Source organism: Arachis stenosperma, chromosome 4 (genome assembly GCF_014773155.1).
Source record: "Arachis stenosperma cultivar V10309 chromosome 4, arast.V10309.gnm1.PFL2, whole genome shotgun sequence".
In the NCBI taxonomy this organism is placed as follows: domain Eukaryota; kingdom Viridiplantae; phylum Streptophyta; class Magnoliopsida; order Fabales; family Fabaceae; genus Arachis; species Arachis stenosperma.
The window spans coordinates 113996890-114014661 of NC_080380.1; the positions used below are offsets into that span (position 1 = coordinate 113996890).

Here is a 17772-nt window from a genome sequence, read left to right on the forward strand (position 1 = left end):
TTATTTTATGCATTGCTTTATCAAACAACTGGATAATTCATCAATTTGATTTTAACAATGTATTTTTAAATGGTGACCTTCATTAACTATCTATATGTATCAACCAATTGGTTTTGAAACAAACTCTAATTCATATGTGTGTAAATTAAATAAATCTCTATATGGTTTAAAACAAGCAACTAGGGAATAGTTTGATAAATTAAGTACAACACTAAACTCATTTGGTTTCTGCAGTTCTAAGTCAGACTCGTCTCTTTTTATTAGACATAAATCAGATTCGGTGATGTACATTTTATGTTATGTAGATGACATCATTATCACTGGTAACCATAATAGTGACATAGCTAACATGATACAGCAGTTAGATAAAGTTTTTTCTCTAAAAGATCTAGGAGAGCTAAGTTATTTTTTGGGAATAGAGGTTAAAAATCTCAAGGTCAACTTCATCTATCCCAAACCAAGTATATAATTGATTTGTTATCTAAAATAGCCATGGGGAAGCAAGCCCAATGCCTACACCTATGGTTTCATCCTTACAATTGCTATCCAGTGGTTCTGAGAAGTTTGATGACGCAAAACTATATAGAAGTGTGGTAGGAACATTGCAATACTTGTGTATCACAAGGCCAGACATATCTTTTGCAATAAGCAAGATAAGTCAATTTATGCAATGTCCTTTGCTTGCTCACTGGAAGGCAGTAAAAAGGCTGCTAAGGTATCTACAAGGCACAAAAGAGCATGGAATTTTGATCCTTCCAAGCACAGATTATAGGCTTTATGGGTTTGCTGATGCAGATTGGGCAGCAGACTTGGAGGATCGAAGGTCTGTAACAGGTTATTGTGTTTTCTTAGGGCCTAATTTGATTACTTGGTGTTGCAGGAAGCAGACCACGATTAGCAGAAGCTCAACGGAGGTAGAATTCAGGAGTCTAGCTGCCTGTGAAGGGGAGTTGGTCTGGTTAACAAATTTACTTGCTGAATTGATGATTTCTCTCAAAACAGTCCCCACTATTTTCTGTGATAACCTCAGCACCGTGTCACTCACAGAAAATCCAGTGCTACATAATCGTACCAAGAATTTTCAACTTGATGTTCAAATTATTCGAGAGAAGCTAAAGTCCAAATCTCTCCATGTGGTCCACATTCCAGGGAATGAACAGGTAGCTGATATATTAACAAAGCCCTTCTCAGTAACTGCTTTTTAGAGGTTGAAGGACAAACTTCGAGTGATTCAGAGGCCTCACTCGAGTTTGCGGGGGCGGAGGGGGGTGTTAAGGGTAGTATTGTAAAACAAGCTCAATATGAGCTCAAGAAAAGTCAAGAAAGTGTAACCTAGCTGCTAAGTGATAAGGCATTTGTTTATATAAATCTGAGAACACTTTTGTAAAGGGTTGGCTTCGATTCTAATAATCAATTTTACAGATTCACATTTTTTCTTCCTCTGTTTTACTTGCTGTGAAAAGCTTTCTTCATAGAAAACCCTTTTAAGGGTACCTTTGTATCTTTTCGTAAAGGTGTGTACCGTCAACCTGAACCAACAGCTTGCAATGCTAAAAAGATCTAATGCATGGATTGAACTCCCAAATACCCGATGAAATATCTTGACACTATCCACCTCTTCACTCCCATTATACAGGGTCGTGTTTCTATTTGGACAATTGAGCTAGGCATCTTTTGAGCCATTACCGAGAACCACAATGGCAAAAGCTTGGTAAGATTCTTTTCAACCATAAAAAATTTTGGCTATCGACTTCTATTTTGTCAACCAAGCCTTTCGATAATTAATGGTATAGTTGAACATTGACTGAACTTCCGCAAATATAAATTTCACCTTTATGGATGGATCGAATTCAACCAATGGCCTTATAACCTCCACATCTGTGTCTGAGTCTAACTCTGAGTGATCGTGTGAAATCGTTCTCATGTAGTACGTGTGCCTCCCATTGTATCTCTGTATCTCCCAACAACCTTTCTTCCGTGTCAAGCTGGCTTGGATAAGCCAATTGCACCCACGACCATACGTCTTACATTTAGCATAGAACGTCTATGGCTCAGACTCATAAACACTTTAATCGACTCCTTTAGAGATAGTATAAATTTGAATTGCCGCAATGACCAACTTTTTAGAACTATATTCTATTCCAATTCGGAACTCCTCGTCCTTAGGATCAGAGCACCAACAGAAAAAATAAATTGTCACTCATCGATCCATCCAAAATACAAATTAAGAAAAACATATTGCTTACTTCTCATGTACCTAGCTATGTTCGCATATTTGAAAAATTCAGGTGCATGCATGCACGCTAAGATCCAAGCTAATCATAAAAGGTAGACGGTCTATGGGTTGACTGACTGTGGGTACAACCACTACATTTTTCATGACTGCCTCACCTCCCCATCACCATCATCGTCCTTGTCACCAGCTTAGTCGGTAGCTTTGAAGTCCTCTTCGCTATCACTATTTATTCCTTCGTACACTTCAACTCTGTCATCTTTCATGTTCGAGTCATGTTGGATTCCATTCGCAATTATATGTTCAAACTCAACATACAACTCAATCTTTGGTTATTCACTACAAAAAAAGGGGTTTAAAATGGCATTTATATTACGGCGGTTTTGAAGAACCGCCGTAATATTCAGACATAATGGCACTTTTAGTTGTTGCCATAATTGACTATGTGTTTGGTGGCGGTTTTGGTAATTATGGCGGTTTTGAACCGCCTTTATCATACGTATATAAAATAAAAAATGCAATCCCTAACTGAAATACTATACATATGCATACGATGGCTCGCTGAATCTCCCTTCTATCTCTCCCTCTTCCTCCTGTTCAATCCATCGCTACCGCCTCTTTCACCCTCCACCATTGCTTCTCTTCAACAGAATCGAAGATTCCAAGCCACACAAACGTTGTTTCCCCATTGTGCGACGATTGCGGATCTTCTTTCGGATCTCGGATCTTCTCCGGTGACATCTCCACCAGCGACGACCTCCTTCGGTGATATCTCTTCCCGTGGTAATCTCCTCCGGTGATGTCACCTCCAGCTTCCTCTCCTTTCCATCCTAGCTCTGCGCCTTCTCTGCCGAAATCTTCAGCGTCTTCTCCGATGACATCTCTCTATTGAAGATCTCTAAATCCAAGCCATCACAAATAGAACAAGCACAACTCTCCCCTGCTTCCTCTGTTCTTCTGTAAGTACTATAGATCTCTCTCATCCTTTCTCTTGTCCCTTCTTTAATTTTTTATTTTATTTTTGCAGTATAACAATATAATTAATTACTATTTGTTCTTCTGTTGCTGGTTCAATTTGATTAATAATTAAGGTTTAGGCATGACATCTTAATTATATGATTGTTAGGGTTTTGAGAGACAGGAATTGTAGCTTATTGTGTTTTGAGCACCATGTGTTTGTTTTTATGTGTGTGATGGTTAATGTATCTAAATTGGTACTTTTGTATATCAGCTTCTAGTGTGCTTCTAAATTGGTGGTTTAATCTCTGCTTGATGATCTTAATTTTTTATTTTATTTTTTTTGAAACTTATTACATAAGAGTATGTGATTCAGTTTTTGGCTGCATTGAGATAGATCATTTGGTGACTTCATTCCAAGCTACTTTGTGTTTGATTTGATAGGACAGTCAATTTGTATCATATAAACGTGCTTAACGATGAGAATATGGGACTCAGTAGTGATTAGCTAAGCATGGATGTTGACTAGCTAATTTAATGCATATTCTTTGTCTCCAAGGGAATTACCAATCTTCATTCATGCTAATGCGGTTTAAGTTACCCTTTGTATTTTGGTTTGTTGTGGTTCTTTCTTGAAATAAAACAGTGATGAAGAAGCAGTTCAGAAGCTTCAGGGACATCAATGAGCTGATTAAGGACATGCTGGAACTGAAGGAAAGACATTCGGCTGTGGAAACAGAACTGAAAGAGATGCGTGAACGTTACTCTCAACTAAGCCTTCAATTTGCAGAAGTTGAAGGTGAAAAACAAAAGCTCATGATGACACTCAAGAATACTAGATCTTCCAAGAAAGCTCCAAATTCACCTGATTCCTTGTAGCCAAAGTGAGACATCATTATCATCAATTTTTTTTCTCACCCTTGCACAGGTTAATAATCTATGCATATTCTTGGTCAAGATATTTGTGGCCCCACCATGAATGTTACTCATTTCTCTTTCAGGTTCAAAATATCTTCTCAATATTAGAATGGGGTTAAAAGATGTTGAACCATAATAAATCAATACAAAACGGGGGAATTGAATTAACATTTTGCAGCATGGAGTTATGATTATTATTATTTATAATAAAAAGGAAAGAAACAAAGTATCCATGTGAGTAATCTCAAGTACACATGGAGTTATGATTATTATTATTTTTAATGTGTAGATTAGCATTGCTGTGGCTGCATTGGCTGTGCATGTGCCTGCTGAAGATTGGGGAGATGGTGGTATAGTGAAATGGCTTAGGGACGAGATGGATTCTCATCCGGAATATATACCAGGATTCTTGGAGTTACTAACAGTTTTGAAGTGGTAAACATTGTGTTTCACTGGTTGATGAATTAGCAAATCACCATTTCTTTTTTGTGCTTGTCATTGTGGGGAAGAAAAGTATTTTTGAATGGTTATTGGGTTGATCAGTTTATCACATTAGCAAGAATAAGATTGTTTTTTGATGTTGCAGAATACAGAACTGTGTCTGGTGTTGCTGGACCGTTGGTTATTCTTGATAAAGTTAAGGTAATGACTAGTTTTTGAAGCTCTACCTTTTTTGCTTCTTTGAATCTCTAGTGGGCAGTGACAACAAGTGGCATGAGGATTGTTTGTACAAGACATTTTACTTCAAAGTTTAAATTGATGAGCTCGTTCAATTGTTTTATTGAAGGCTAAATCTGCTGAAAGGTTCACAGTTGGAATCTAAAACAGGTTTAGGATTAAATAAGTGCAACAGATCAAATTTACTTGAACATCATTTCTTTGATTTTTAACAAAATAGTATCTCTTGTTTTCAAGATTTTGTAAAAACAAAAATTCATAGACTCATTATTGCAATATATATTTGGTGAAAGCCTAGCTTCAAGGTGCATTTTTTCCCCTAATCCATAGAATATTTCTAATTAATTGCTACATGCAATTGATGATGATATATTCTTTTTTTGTGTGTAGATGGTGATATCAAGATTTGTTCAGAGCAAGGGAAGGGTATTGCAAGTTGAATTCATTGGCTAAGGTTTAAAGAACATGCAATATTGCAGTGAAATATTCATCAGAAAGTTCCTTGGCAGGTACATATATATATATTTGGTTAATTAATTAGTTTTTTCACAAGAATTAATTTAATTATATATGGACTCTTAAGTCTTAATTAATAAATATACCTCTAATCAAAGAGTGGAAGCTGTAGACTTGAGTGTCATAAGTCATAACTATAAAATTGGTCAACAAATTGAAAATCACGTTAATAACCTTTGTTACAATTACCATATGAATACAACGAATAATGTTATGAGAATACGTGGCAACAATAGTTTCAATTATATTATAATATGTGATGCAATTTGCAAAACTGAATTGATCTTAACCGTGCCATGCAATTTTAGAATTTTCATGGTTTATTTATTTAGTGATTATGGTATAGTATCGTTTACTTGAGCATTTTTCTTCTCTTCATATTATTAACTATATATATATGATTTTTCAGAACCTGAAGTCTGGATTGAAATTGCTGGAATGGTTTATATCTTTTTTTATTGTGCTCATAATTATATTTTTGTTGTAGGGATTGGATCAAGAGAGTGACATTCTATCACTAAGAGAGTTAGGAAGTAGGTTTTCTGGAGCGAGCAACAAAGAAGCATGATCTTGTATGATAAAGATTTTATGTATTAAGTATTATTTTTGAAATTATTGAAAAATGTTATCTTTGATATTTTTGTTTTTGGATTATGATTTTTTATTTTCGGAGACTGTATGAATTAAAAATCTTGTTATGATGTTTGATTTAAGGTTATACTTTTTGGTTATTATGAGATTTTAAAGTTTGAGTTCTAAAAATGTCACTTTAAATACATAGTTTCAATCTCATTTTAAAAAGTATAAAATTGCAATTAGGTAAAAACGACGGCTAAAAACGTCATTTTAAACAAAAATGGTGCCATTATATCCTGGTAAAAACGGCAGTTAAAAAATGCCATTTTAAACGAAAAGGATGCCACTAAATCTTGGTAAAAACGGCGGTTAGAAACGCCATTTTAAACGAAAAGGATGTCATTAAATTTTGGTAAAAACGGCGGTTAGAAACGCCATTTTAAACGAGAAGGATGCCATTAAACCCAGGTAAAAACGGCGGTTAGAAATGCCATTTTAAACCAGAAGGGTGCCATTAAATCCTGGTAAAAACGGCGGTTACAAACTGCCATTTTAAACAACAACAAAACCGCCGTTTTATCCGGATAAAATGGCGGTTAAAACCGCCATTTTAACCGCCAGAAAACCGCCGTATTATCCACTGATTATTACGGCGGTTTTCTTAACCGCCATTTTAACCGCCAGAAAACCGCCGTATTATCCACTGGTTATTACGGCGGTTTTCAGAAAACCGCCGTAATAACCAGAATGGCGCCCAGAATTCCGGCGTTTCTTGGAAGCGCCGTTTTCGGTAATAATGGCAGTTGTAACCGCCGTAATTACCTTAAAAAACCGCCATTTTAACCCCTTTTTTTTGTAGTGATTGCACCTGAGTCTGCTGGTGAAAATGAAACATACGCTAAATATTTGCTTTGCGAATGATCGGCATAATATCAAACTATATTAAACCACCAAATACAATAATGGGACTCCTGTTTAGAATATTACTCACCCTCTTTAAAATATTACTCTCTAAGCTTTGATAGAGACCATATTGTAGTTTCGCGAACGTTATAGTGCATAAAACCACAAACGAAAATAGATTCTCACACGCAAAACTCATCCCCTCATGTGTATTTTGTATATACCGTTGTAGTACACCACTATATTTTTATTACGCTCCATCACACCAACAATACACTAAAATACCTCTCTTGCAATAAAGTAAAATGATAACAAATTTTACTTTTTATAAACAGAATACCTAACATACAGGCTACGTGTTAAAATAATATCAAATCACCACGTGACGTGTATTCAACATGTACTCTACATGTTAGCTGACTGTTCACCACGTGTGCAATATGCAAATTGTGTGTTGGCTTTAAACTAAATATGTGTCCAACACATTTTTTACGTGCTAACTCAACACACTCCCTATATGTTAGGCCTGCTCTATTTATAGTGTCTCACCTGTAATGACACTAAAATATTCATTTTCAGCTAAGACACTATTTTCATATAGAAAAAAATTAGCCATCATTTGGGCATAATATGGTGGGATGGCTCTATCTGATCTTTATTCTATCGGGCATAATTGTAACAAATGAATGTTGTATAGCTATTAACTGGGGATTAAAATCTGTGCAAGACATCAACTCACACTCTAATGAGTAATAACTCATACCCAAAAAGAAAAAAGAAAAACGTATAAGGCTATGTATAACTTATTTTTGTCCTTTTTTCACGAGTCATAATAATAAAATTTTCTTATCTAAAGCACAAGGCACAAGTGGCTTGCCCTTGCCATAATAACAAGGTGTAGCTTATAGCACTAACTTGTCTAAATGATAACCTAAGAGACAAAATGTTTAGGAATCTCAAAAGTCAAAACAAACTAAGCAAGGAATGCATAAAATTGGAACTTACATTAGATCGGGCTCGAGAATAATATACACTTTCAGAATTTTTTTTCAACAAAATTCCATCACATTAATATTGAAATACACACTTCTATAAATATAAGAATATACTATTAATTGACCGTTGAGAGAACCTTATCCTTTTAGTAAGCCAATTTTACTTTCACAATAAAACTGATCATTTAAAAAAAATAGATAATAATTTAATTAAATATGTTAAATATAATTTTTAAATAATAACTTTATAAAAAATATTACAATTGTACGTAAATTTTTATTATTAAATAAAAGAATAGTCTAATAACATTTAATACTAGTCGTAATTAACTTAAATAAAAATTATATTCTTTAAAAGTAAAAAAAAATGCTTTATGTTAAAAATAGTAGTCCATTGTCTCCATATGGAGAATGTTTATTTTGTAACTTAATAGTCCATTGTACACATTATACAAATAGTCTATTGACTCCCTAACGAGATCCTATACTAAATTATCTGTAGTAAAAAGTTCTCATCAAACGTTAGCACATAATCTTAGCCGTTTAGGCACCTTTTTGGCCTATAAAACAGTGGCTTATTGGCTTTCACATAAAAATCAGAACGAAACTTCTAAATCCTGTATTATTATAACTTGTTCACACAAGAACCGAATCATAAATAGAAGCTTTTCATTCCATCCCTCTCTTCCACTCTCTCCATATTAAATAGCCAAAACAAAAAGAGAAGAAAATTAAAGGCTTCAAATCTGAAGTAGAATAATAATACAACCACCATCATTTATAAATATTCTTTCAGGTAACATATATTACATATTATATAGTATACCTTCAAGTTTAAGGTGTTTTTCCCTTATCTGCTTTTTCCTTCTCTGATCTATTGAGTTTTTTCCCACATATTTTTCTGTTAAAAAAAAAAAAGTTAAAGAAGGAATCTCCACATGACCACATTCATTCATCTTTGTTATTTAATTATTTATTTAAAATACTACTTACTACTTAGAACTTAGAAGGGACGCAGAGTAATGTAAAAGGGTCCTTTTTATTTATTTATATATAGTTGATGAGAGTACTCTGAAGTCAGTGTGTATGTGAGAGAAAGAAAACAAGACAAGTTTGAAACGCTGTTTCAGTGTTTTTTTCTTTCTTTGTTGCCTGCTTTTGCGGCTTCTCGCCGCACCGTCTGGTTCTGCCATTTTCTCTCTGACAATAATACACAAATCGGTGGGATTGCATTAAAGTGTTGGTGAGTGAGTTTTCTTATAAATAGCTTTTGCTTTTTCTGAGTTCTGAAGCTCCACACGGTTTTTCATAGAGCAGTAGTCGTAGTAATTAACAGCAGTGTTTCATCAATTTTCATTGCATTTAAAGCATATCCAAGAATTCCATAATTCTCAGCAGGTATTAGTGTATTTCATTAGCATCAATATGATTAATTAATTAAACACTGTTCTTATTGAAAGGCATTCAATAAGAGAGAGAGAGGTTGATCTTTCTTCAAAGGGTGTTCTATTCCATCACCCTTTTGGAGAAAGAGACATTTTCAAAAACTAGTTGAGGTAAGTGGAAAGTTGAACCCATCTTGGGTTCTTGTTTTTTTGTTTAATTTATTTCTTTTACTTCTTCTCCACTTTTCCTCTTCTGGATTTGTGTGGCAGAGTCCTAACTGGTTTACAAGGGTTTTCAGAATCCGGGGTGGTGTTTTGATTTGATCATGTTCCTTTTCTTTTTCATTTTGTGATACAGATCCATAAATCAGGTTTTAATAATGATGAGACAGAAACAAGGAGAGGAAGCAATAGTGAGCAACATGAGCGAAGTAGAGAATGAAGAACAGAATAATGATCAACAAGAAAACCAGTCCATGTTCAGTGTTAAGAGCTTCCTTTGGCATGGTGGCTCTGTTTGGGATGCATGGTTCAGCTGTGCCTCTAACCAGGTCAAACTCATACATCACTCTATACCTTTTACCAAATTCTTTCCTTTTACCTTTATGCTTCATTTTCAAACAATCTTTTGTGTATTTTTTTCATAATTATTCTATGAGTAATAATTAATTGTCTCTGTCAATTTTAAGATTATGAATTTAAGCTGTAAAAATAATATGCTTCTTTTGGATATAGTTCCAAATGCGTAGGCACTTTAAAATTTTGATAGGATGTTTTTTGTTTTTTTAGTCCCACTTTTGCCTCTGTTAAAACTCTCTCCACTAACTTTTTCACTTAACCGAACTTGGTAAAATCTAAAATGTCTTTTTCCATTTAACTAAATATGTATATTATATGTCTCATTTTTATACAGATTTTTTTTTTCTATGAAAAAGATAATAGTACAAACATATTTTTTTTTCTAAATATGACTTCTTGACGTGACTCACATGGTCACACTTTACTTACACATGATAATAAGTTTTAAATAACTACATAAAAAACTAGAGTTAAATTAAGAAGAGTTAATATTAAAAGTGATATTTGAACTTACAGTTGAATCTCAGTATTATCTTTAAACTTAAAATTGTCTTAAATTAGACCCTGAATTTAACAATAGTAGCCCATAAAATACTTTTCGAAGACGAAATGATAACGTAGTTAGATAGACGGAGGTAAAACATTGTTGTTTCATTTTTTGTGCGCAAATAAAACATAAAGTGGTTTTAATATGTTGAAGTTAAAATCCTTCAAAATACCCTAAAGGATGTCATTTATGTTCTATTTGAGTGCCAAAAATAAAACGGCAACATTTTACTAGTGTAGCGTAGCTTTCAGCGTGGTCTCTATCCAATCACATCGTTATTCCGTCTTTGAAAAGTATCTCAGAGATAATTATTGTTAAGATCAAAAATAAATTTAAAACAATTATAAATTCAGGAACACATTAAAATACGACGACAAATTCAAGGACCATTCTAAGTATTAACTCAACTAAGAAATATCATGTTACAAGACTAAAAATGTTAATAATTTTAAAACATTTATTTTATGAAAAATAGAATAAGAAAAGCATGAAACTTTTTTGATTATAAATAATGTTCAGAAAAATGATTAACAGTGTTTGGTTAAAATGATAGGTGGCTCAAGTGCTGTTGACACTGCCATATTCATTCTCGCAATTGGGGATGGTATCAGGAATAGTGCTTCAGGTGTTCTACGGCATCATGGGAAGTTGGACTGCATATCTCATTAGTGTCCTTTATGTCGAATATCGCTCCAGAAAGGAAAAGGAAAACGTTAATTTCAAGAACCATGTCATTCAGGTATTTCACTTTCCCTCCTATTCTATCGCTCTCTATCCATACCAACACTATTCTTTTATTTTATATAATTAATTACCGTTTTAGATACATCACAACACAAATTTAATTAGAAACATTTTGATATATAGAACCATGATTGTTATGGTGTTTAAAAAATAGTATCTCATCGGTTAAAAGAAAAATTTAAAATTTATTATAAAAAATAAATTAGACAGAAATTAAATATGAGTTAACTCTATAGGATTAGCCATATAAAATAAGGTGTATATTACGGTAAAAAATTGTAATGATATTTTTATTTTTGATATATCACTTTTGCATGTAACTTTTTTATATTATTTATATATTTGTCTGTATTTCTTAAAGAAAAATGATATTATAAAAAAATGACAATATCCATTGTCTGCGGTGGAAAGAAAAAATAACAAAGAAAAAAAATTTTGATAGATGGTTGAATAGTTATTACATCATTTTATTTTTGTTAATTTTTTTAAAGTAAAAATTAAATATATTTCTTTTTTCATTTTCTGCAAACAAAGACTTATTTGTTTGTATAGAATTAGCCATAAAAATAATGTCTCTAAAAGTTAGAACAGATAGAGAGACAATTTGTATTTTGTTTTTATTTCAATATATGGTCCGTGAAGATATAAAAATTGTTTACTAAGAATATTAATCAAAGAAAAGTTTGTATTTCCTATATATTAAATAAAATAATTTTTTAATAAAATTTTGACCTTAATTGGATGATTGTATTAGTGGTTCGAGGTTCTTGATGGGTTGCTAGGCAAATATTGGAAAGCATTGGGGTTAGCCTTCAATTGTACTTTCCTCCTCTTTGGATCAGTGATACAGCTTATAGCATGTGCAAGGTAATCAAACACAATTTCTTCTGCAAAAAAATCTTCATCTTGGGATTATTATTGTTATTTCACATGGTTTTATTCCTCCTCCTCAAAATGCAAACAATAAATAAATAATGAATATTTTGATGACAGTAACATATACTACATAAATGACAAATTGGACAAGAGGACTTGGACTTACATATTTGGAGCTTGTTGTGCTACCACTGTCTTCATTCCTTCTTTCCATAATTACCGTATTTGGTCCTTTCTTGGACTTGGAATGACCACTTACACTGCTTGGTATTTAGCTATTGCTGCTCTTGTTCATGGCCAGGTACATACTTATCTACCTAGTACCTAAGCTAAGCATAAGCTACCCTCAAATATTCTATTCAAAGGAAACCAGATATTAATAATTGGTATTTGGAATAATGTTTTAGGTAGAAAATGTGACACATTCAGGTCCAACGAAGCTAGTACTATACTTCACCGGAGCCACCAACATACTCTACACCTTTGGTGGACATGCAGTTACTGTGTAAGTTACTAATTTAATTTACACTATCCTTCTTTTCTTTCTTTTTTTTTCTTTTCATTTTTCACCATCATAGTATGCTGTCCTATATATTCTATCTTATCCCATTCCTTTTTCCCCTTTTGTTTTCTTCCCTAGCATTATTATTCTCCATATTATCATATATAGTTATAGACTTATAGGCCATAGGGTCAATGTAGACTTATACATTGTCACATGATGAATTGATAATGAAGTATAGTCTTTGCCTTATTATACTAGTATATAATAAGTATAATTTTATATAATTATATAATAATATTTGCATATGATGTCAGCTACATGCATGTTTGATTAGGTTCCATGAACCATTCATAGCTTCCAAGCAAGACTTACATGTGCCATTATTATTGTCTTCAATCATAACATACATTTTGCTTTGTTAATCTCCGGTACTCAATCATTAATTAATAATTAATAAAAAGGACAGTTATGAAACTATTCAAATAGTGACACACAGTGTCTTAGAATATTATCATGTTAAGATGTAATTAAACAGATGTCTCCTCTAAAAAAATTCCTAGATTGAATGGTCTTTTTCTTTCCTCTCTCCCCTTAATTTTTCTAATTAATTAAAAAAAACTCTCTGTATCCACTCATAATAACTACAAATTTCAGAAATTGATATATCATCTAAGCATTAGCGTCATACTTGATAACTTGAACAGAATGTACATCCAAACATTTGAATATGTATAGTCTACAAATTTTATTAAAGTGACAATTACTAGTAATTAAATGGAAATAGTAATGGCTCAATAATTTTGTACAGGTCCCAATTGTCTGAATTGATATATAGCAAGTACAAAAAAAGTTAAAAATGACCGGATATTAATTAACGAGGAATGTTATAAGAATTAACAGAATTTATTATTTTTAGTTAATAGTTAGTCATTAATATTTACAAATATAGATTAAAAATATACATTGTTAAATTATTAGATTATAAAAATTAAATTAATGACTAAAATTAATGATAAAAATAATAAATTATGTTATTCCTCTGATTTAACTAATTACAGCCTTGTAAGATGAATTTGTAGAAATTGAAAGAAAAGTGAATAATTAATAATTTGGATGTGTTGCGTGCAGAGAGATTATGCATGCGATGTGGAAGCCACAGAAGTTCAAGTACATATACTTGTTGGCTACATTGTATGTTTTCACATTAACGATTCCTTCAGCTGCTGCTGTTTATTGGGCTTTTGGTGATGAGCTTCTTAACCATTCCAATGCTTTCTCTCTTCTCCCAAAGAATGCTTTTCGTGATTCAGCTGTTATTCTCATGCTTATTCACCAGGTGAACACAACTTTTTTATTCACTTAATTTAATAGTTTTTTTTCTTAATTCATGGCACGAGAAGATTGAATATCTAAGTGTTCAACATTTGACTAAAATAAGAAATATAAGCAACTTACCTATTAAATTATTGGCTCAGCTTCAGTTAATTAGTTCTATATAATAAATTTTCTACTAAATTAATATGTACATGACATAATTAATATATTTAGATTCACTTTCATCTTCATAAATCATAATACATTATTTATTATTATTTTTTAAATATAAAATAAATACGTTGAAAATTTAAGAATATGTTTAGTTTGTGTTTTCATTTTTTTATTTTTCATATTTTCTGTTTTTTGGATATTACAAAGGAAAAAATAAAAAGCTTAAATTTTTTATAATTTTAATAATTTTTTTTATTTTGTAATTTTAATATGTGCTTTTAAAACGCATAACATGATAAATAAACCTTTATTCTTTAATATAATTAGTAACCAAACTTGAAGTCATATTAATTATGATTGGCTTATTTATTTATGCACGGGGTTACTAGTTATATGTAGTATTTGATATATATATATATAACTAACACTGAATACTTTATTTGCACCACAAGATAATATATAACTTGCATTGCTTGTCGCGTAAACATTGATAGCAATAAATGTTTCTTTAAATGACTATATGTAAAGTTTAGTATTTGATTATCTTTTCTGTAAGCAGCATGTCAGAGCAGAGAGCACAATAATTGAATAAATAGAATTATGGGTAATATGATATATGTTTCTCTTCCCATCAAGATACTTTGTATCCTAAAAATATTGGAGAAAAAAAATGGGATATTCTGAATTGTGCTCCGATCCGAGGCCAATGCTTTAATTTAAAGTGTTTTCGTTGTTTACTATGAAAACATCTTTAATTTATTTAAAGTGTTTTCGTTATTTTCGTTATTTAACAATAATAATAACCATGATGCTCGATATATTGGTCAATTTTTTTTTTTTACGCTGAATGATTTAGTGAATGAATCCCCCCTCTCTTCTCTACTCCGTATAAAAATACATTTTCTAATAAAACTAACCACTAGCAAAATGAGTTGCCTACTTAAAGTCAAATGCTAAGAAGAAAACTTATAAGGAATGATTGATTTGTGTTTTTATTCTAGATTATGTTATGTGTACATTAAAATCAGTCATCAAAAAGTCAGTTATCAGTATAAAATAAATATATATTAAAAATAAATTAAACTACACATGTATTTATACACAAATATATTGGTGGTTGCTTTTAGTAGGTGATTTTAGTGTACAAATAAAATTTTTATTTTATTTTTTATTTTTAATAATGAAGAATTTTATGAGAAGAAAGTTAAAATAGAAAATAATATAAAACCAAATAGACTTAATAAAAAACACATTGCTCTTAATTATGGTAATTTTATATTATGTAGCTAATAAACGTTTATATTATTTATTGGTGGCAGTTCATAACATTTGGATTTGCATGTACTCCATTGTACTTTGTGTGGGAGAAAGTAATTGGGATGCATCACACAAAGAGCATTTGTATGAGAGCACTAGCAAGGTTACCGGTGGTGATACCAATATGGTTCTTAGCCATAATATTCCCTTTCTTTGGTCCCATCAACTCTGCTGTTGGTGCTCTTCTTGTTAGCTTCACTGTCTACATTATCCCTTCCTTGGCTCATATGCTCACTTATAGAAAATCCTCTGCAAGACAGGTATTTCTTTTTCCTTTCTAATTAACCTCTCAATTTTTATTATTAAATATGCTACGTGTAAATAAAAAATTAACTATTTAATTAACTGTTGTTATAAAATATATATTAAAATACAAAATATATATTAAAAATAAATTAATTAATATATGTATTTATCTGAATGAAAAGGAGGGTATGCATGTCATTTTAGATTCCTTGCAAACCCCATTTGCTCCCAATCCCATATCCCACCACTATTAGATCAAAGTGACCACCAGCATATACATACACATCTCAAGAGTGAAAAGAAATAAAGAGAGTGTGTCTGAAGGAAATGTACAAAAGCATTTAAGACTTGAATTTGGAAACATCGGTAACAGATCAGGGAAAGGATTGGTGGAATGTCATTTTCACTTGGTTATTTGCCACAGCCACTGCAATAATTCAAGTTAGGAAATAGTGCAACTTTGGAACAAAATCCGACAACATATAAACATGAAGATATTATTGTGTACCGTATTGTTTAATCTTCTATTATATATTTTTATGTATACTATATTTGGCATCATTGTTTTTCTTCATTTTTGGAATTTTCATGAGCATGATTTTAACTCTATCTGTATTAATCATAATCTTTTGCAGTTGAAACAACTATAATTTTGGGGCAGGGCAGATCTATGTTCATGTTATTGGGAATAATGAATATGTTAGCAAATTTAGATTAATTTGGTAGTTCGAATTATGCCGTATGCATGTAGTAATTCATTGACCAGCAATAACTTCTTAATAAATGGAATTTCGATCCGCAATATTTTTATTATTAACCTGTCGAGCTGAAAAATACTATATAAAAAAAATATATGCACAACTAATTAAGTTTATAATAATTTTTTATATTTTCATCTAATTATATATTGATATATTAGTCATTATAGTAAACGTTTTCACCTTGCTCTATGTATGTAAAATTCATCGATTATTAGTCAGCAGAGACGGATGCATGTATCTTGTGTGGTGGTAAATTCTCTTAAAATTACACAATAATGATATTTATTATTTTTTAGTATATTATTAAATTTGACTCTATTATATAATTATAAAATTTATTGTCATGTTATATATGTTTTGCATTCACTATCAATTTTTTGGAGTTGTCACTAATATTAAGTGTCAAGTGGCCTCTTCACTCTAAGTTATCTTATACATTAACTCAATTATTTACGTTTGCAGAATGCTGCAGAGAAGCCTCCTTTCTTCATGCCAAGCTGGACAGCAATGTATGTGATCAATGCATTTGTTGTGGTGTGGGTTTTGGTGGTTGGGTTTGGATTCGGAGGATGGGCCAGCATGACCAATTTCATCAAGCAAATTGACACCTTTGGGCTTTTCGCAAAGTGCTATCAGTGCAAGCCCCCGGTGGTCGCCGCCGCACCTCCGCCTCATTCTCATCCTCCTAGTCTTCATCATTGAGTACAACTTACCTATACATAGTAGACTTCAAAAAGAAACTACTACCCTTTTTTTTTCTTTTTCCTTAGTCTTAATATTTTATAGGTTAAAATTTATATAAAGTTGTTTTAACGTGAAGTTATTAATTAAGAATTGTTAGATGATAATTTAGTCAAATCTCTTAAATCACCTAAAAATTTTTAATTATTAACTTCACATAAAGATAACTGTACGTGAGTTTTACTTATTTTGTATCATACATGGAGGGATATAGTAGTAATGCTCCCCCTTCTTTTGATGTGTGCTGAATGTGTTTTGCTATATAGTTTTTTTCCCCTCTCCTTTTAAGATTAGTTGATTAAAAGTAGTGTTTCCAATGGCTATTATGATTTCTAAAATGAATAGGAAAATTAACTAAATTAAATTACATGTGATTTGCCATGTTATTCTTTTTTGGGTCCACTTTATATTTTGGATGGGAGATCAGATTCTGCAAAGATTTTGTATGCCATTTTCTTTTCTGTGCTTCCTTCGTAGACTACAATCTCATTATTATTTTGCACGTTCCCAATATATGCCAATTTGCAGAGGCATAAGGCAAGGATGAGTTTCTACTCTTAAAAAGGTTGTGTATGGGACTGAAATTTGTTTACCATTTCTAGTTTATAGATTCCTTAGTCTTAATTGATTGTGAGGGGAATGGAGCATATGAACACATGGGTTGCATATGGGTTTTTTTCTACCCTTCATGTGTCACTCTTAAGTAATATATATAACTTCATGTTCATAATACTCATTCATGATTCATGAATCTCTCATCTACATTATCAATTATTTTAAACATTCATATGTTGAAGTCACCGAATT

General features: G+C 31.8%; 2 protein-coding genes across 4 annotated transcripts; both read left to right on the top strand.

Moving 5' to 3' along the window:
• Positions 1-521: 521 nt before the first annotated feature.
• Positions 522-1205, top strand: LOC130975339 (secreted RxLR effector protein 161-like). The gene has a single exon (XM_057900149.1). It carries the CDS (start codon positions 522-524, stop codon positions 1203-1205), a length of 684 nt encoding a protein of 227 aa, XP_057756132.1.
• Positions 1206-8378: 7173 nt separating this feature from the next.
• On the top strand, positions 8379-17332 carry LOC130974375 (auxin transporter-like protein 4). Of its 3 annotated transcripts, none has more exons than XM_057899236.1 (9): positions 8379-8572; positions 9520-9712; positions 10841-11026; positions 11786-11898; positions 12025-12208; positions 12315-12412; positions 13541-13748; positions 15220-15477; positions 16687-17332. In XM_057899236.1, exons 2-9 carry the CDS (start codon positions 9542-9544, stop codon positions 16924-16926), a joined length of 1458 nt encoding a protein of 485 aa, XP_057755219.1. In that variant the 5' UTR covers positions 8379-8572; positions 9520-9541; the 3' UTR covers positions 16927-17332. The 3 variants fall into 3 exon arrangements, with proteins under 3 accessions (XP_057755219.1, XP_057755218.1, XP_057755217.1); XM_057899235.1 differs by lacking the exon at positions 8379-8572 and adding an exon at positions 8824-9019; XM_057899234.1 differs by lacking the exon at positions 8379-8572 and adding an exon at positions 9088-9174.
• The last annotated feature ends 440 nt before the right edge of the window (positions 17333-17772 follow it).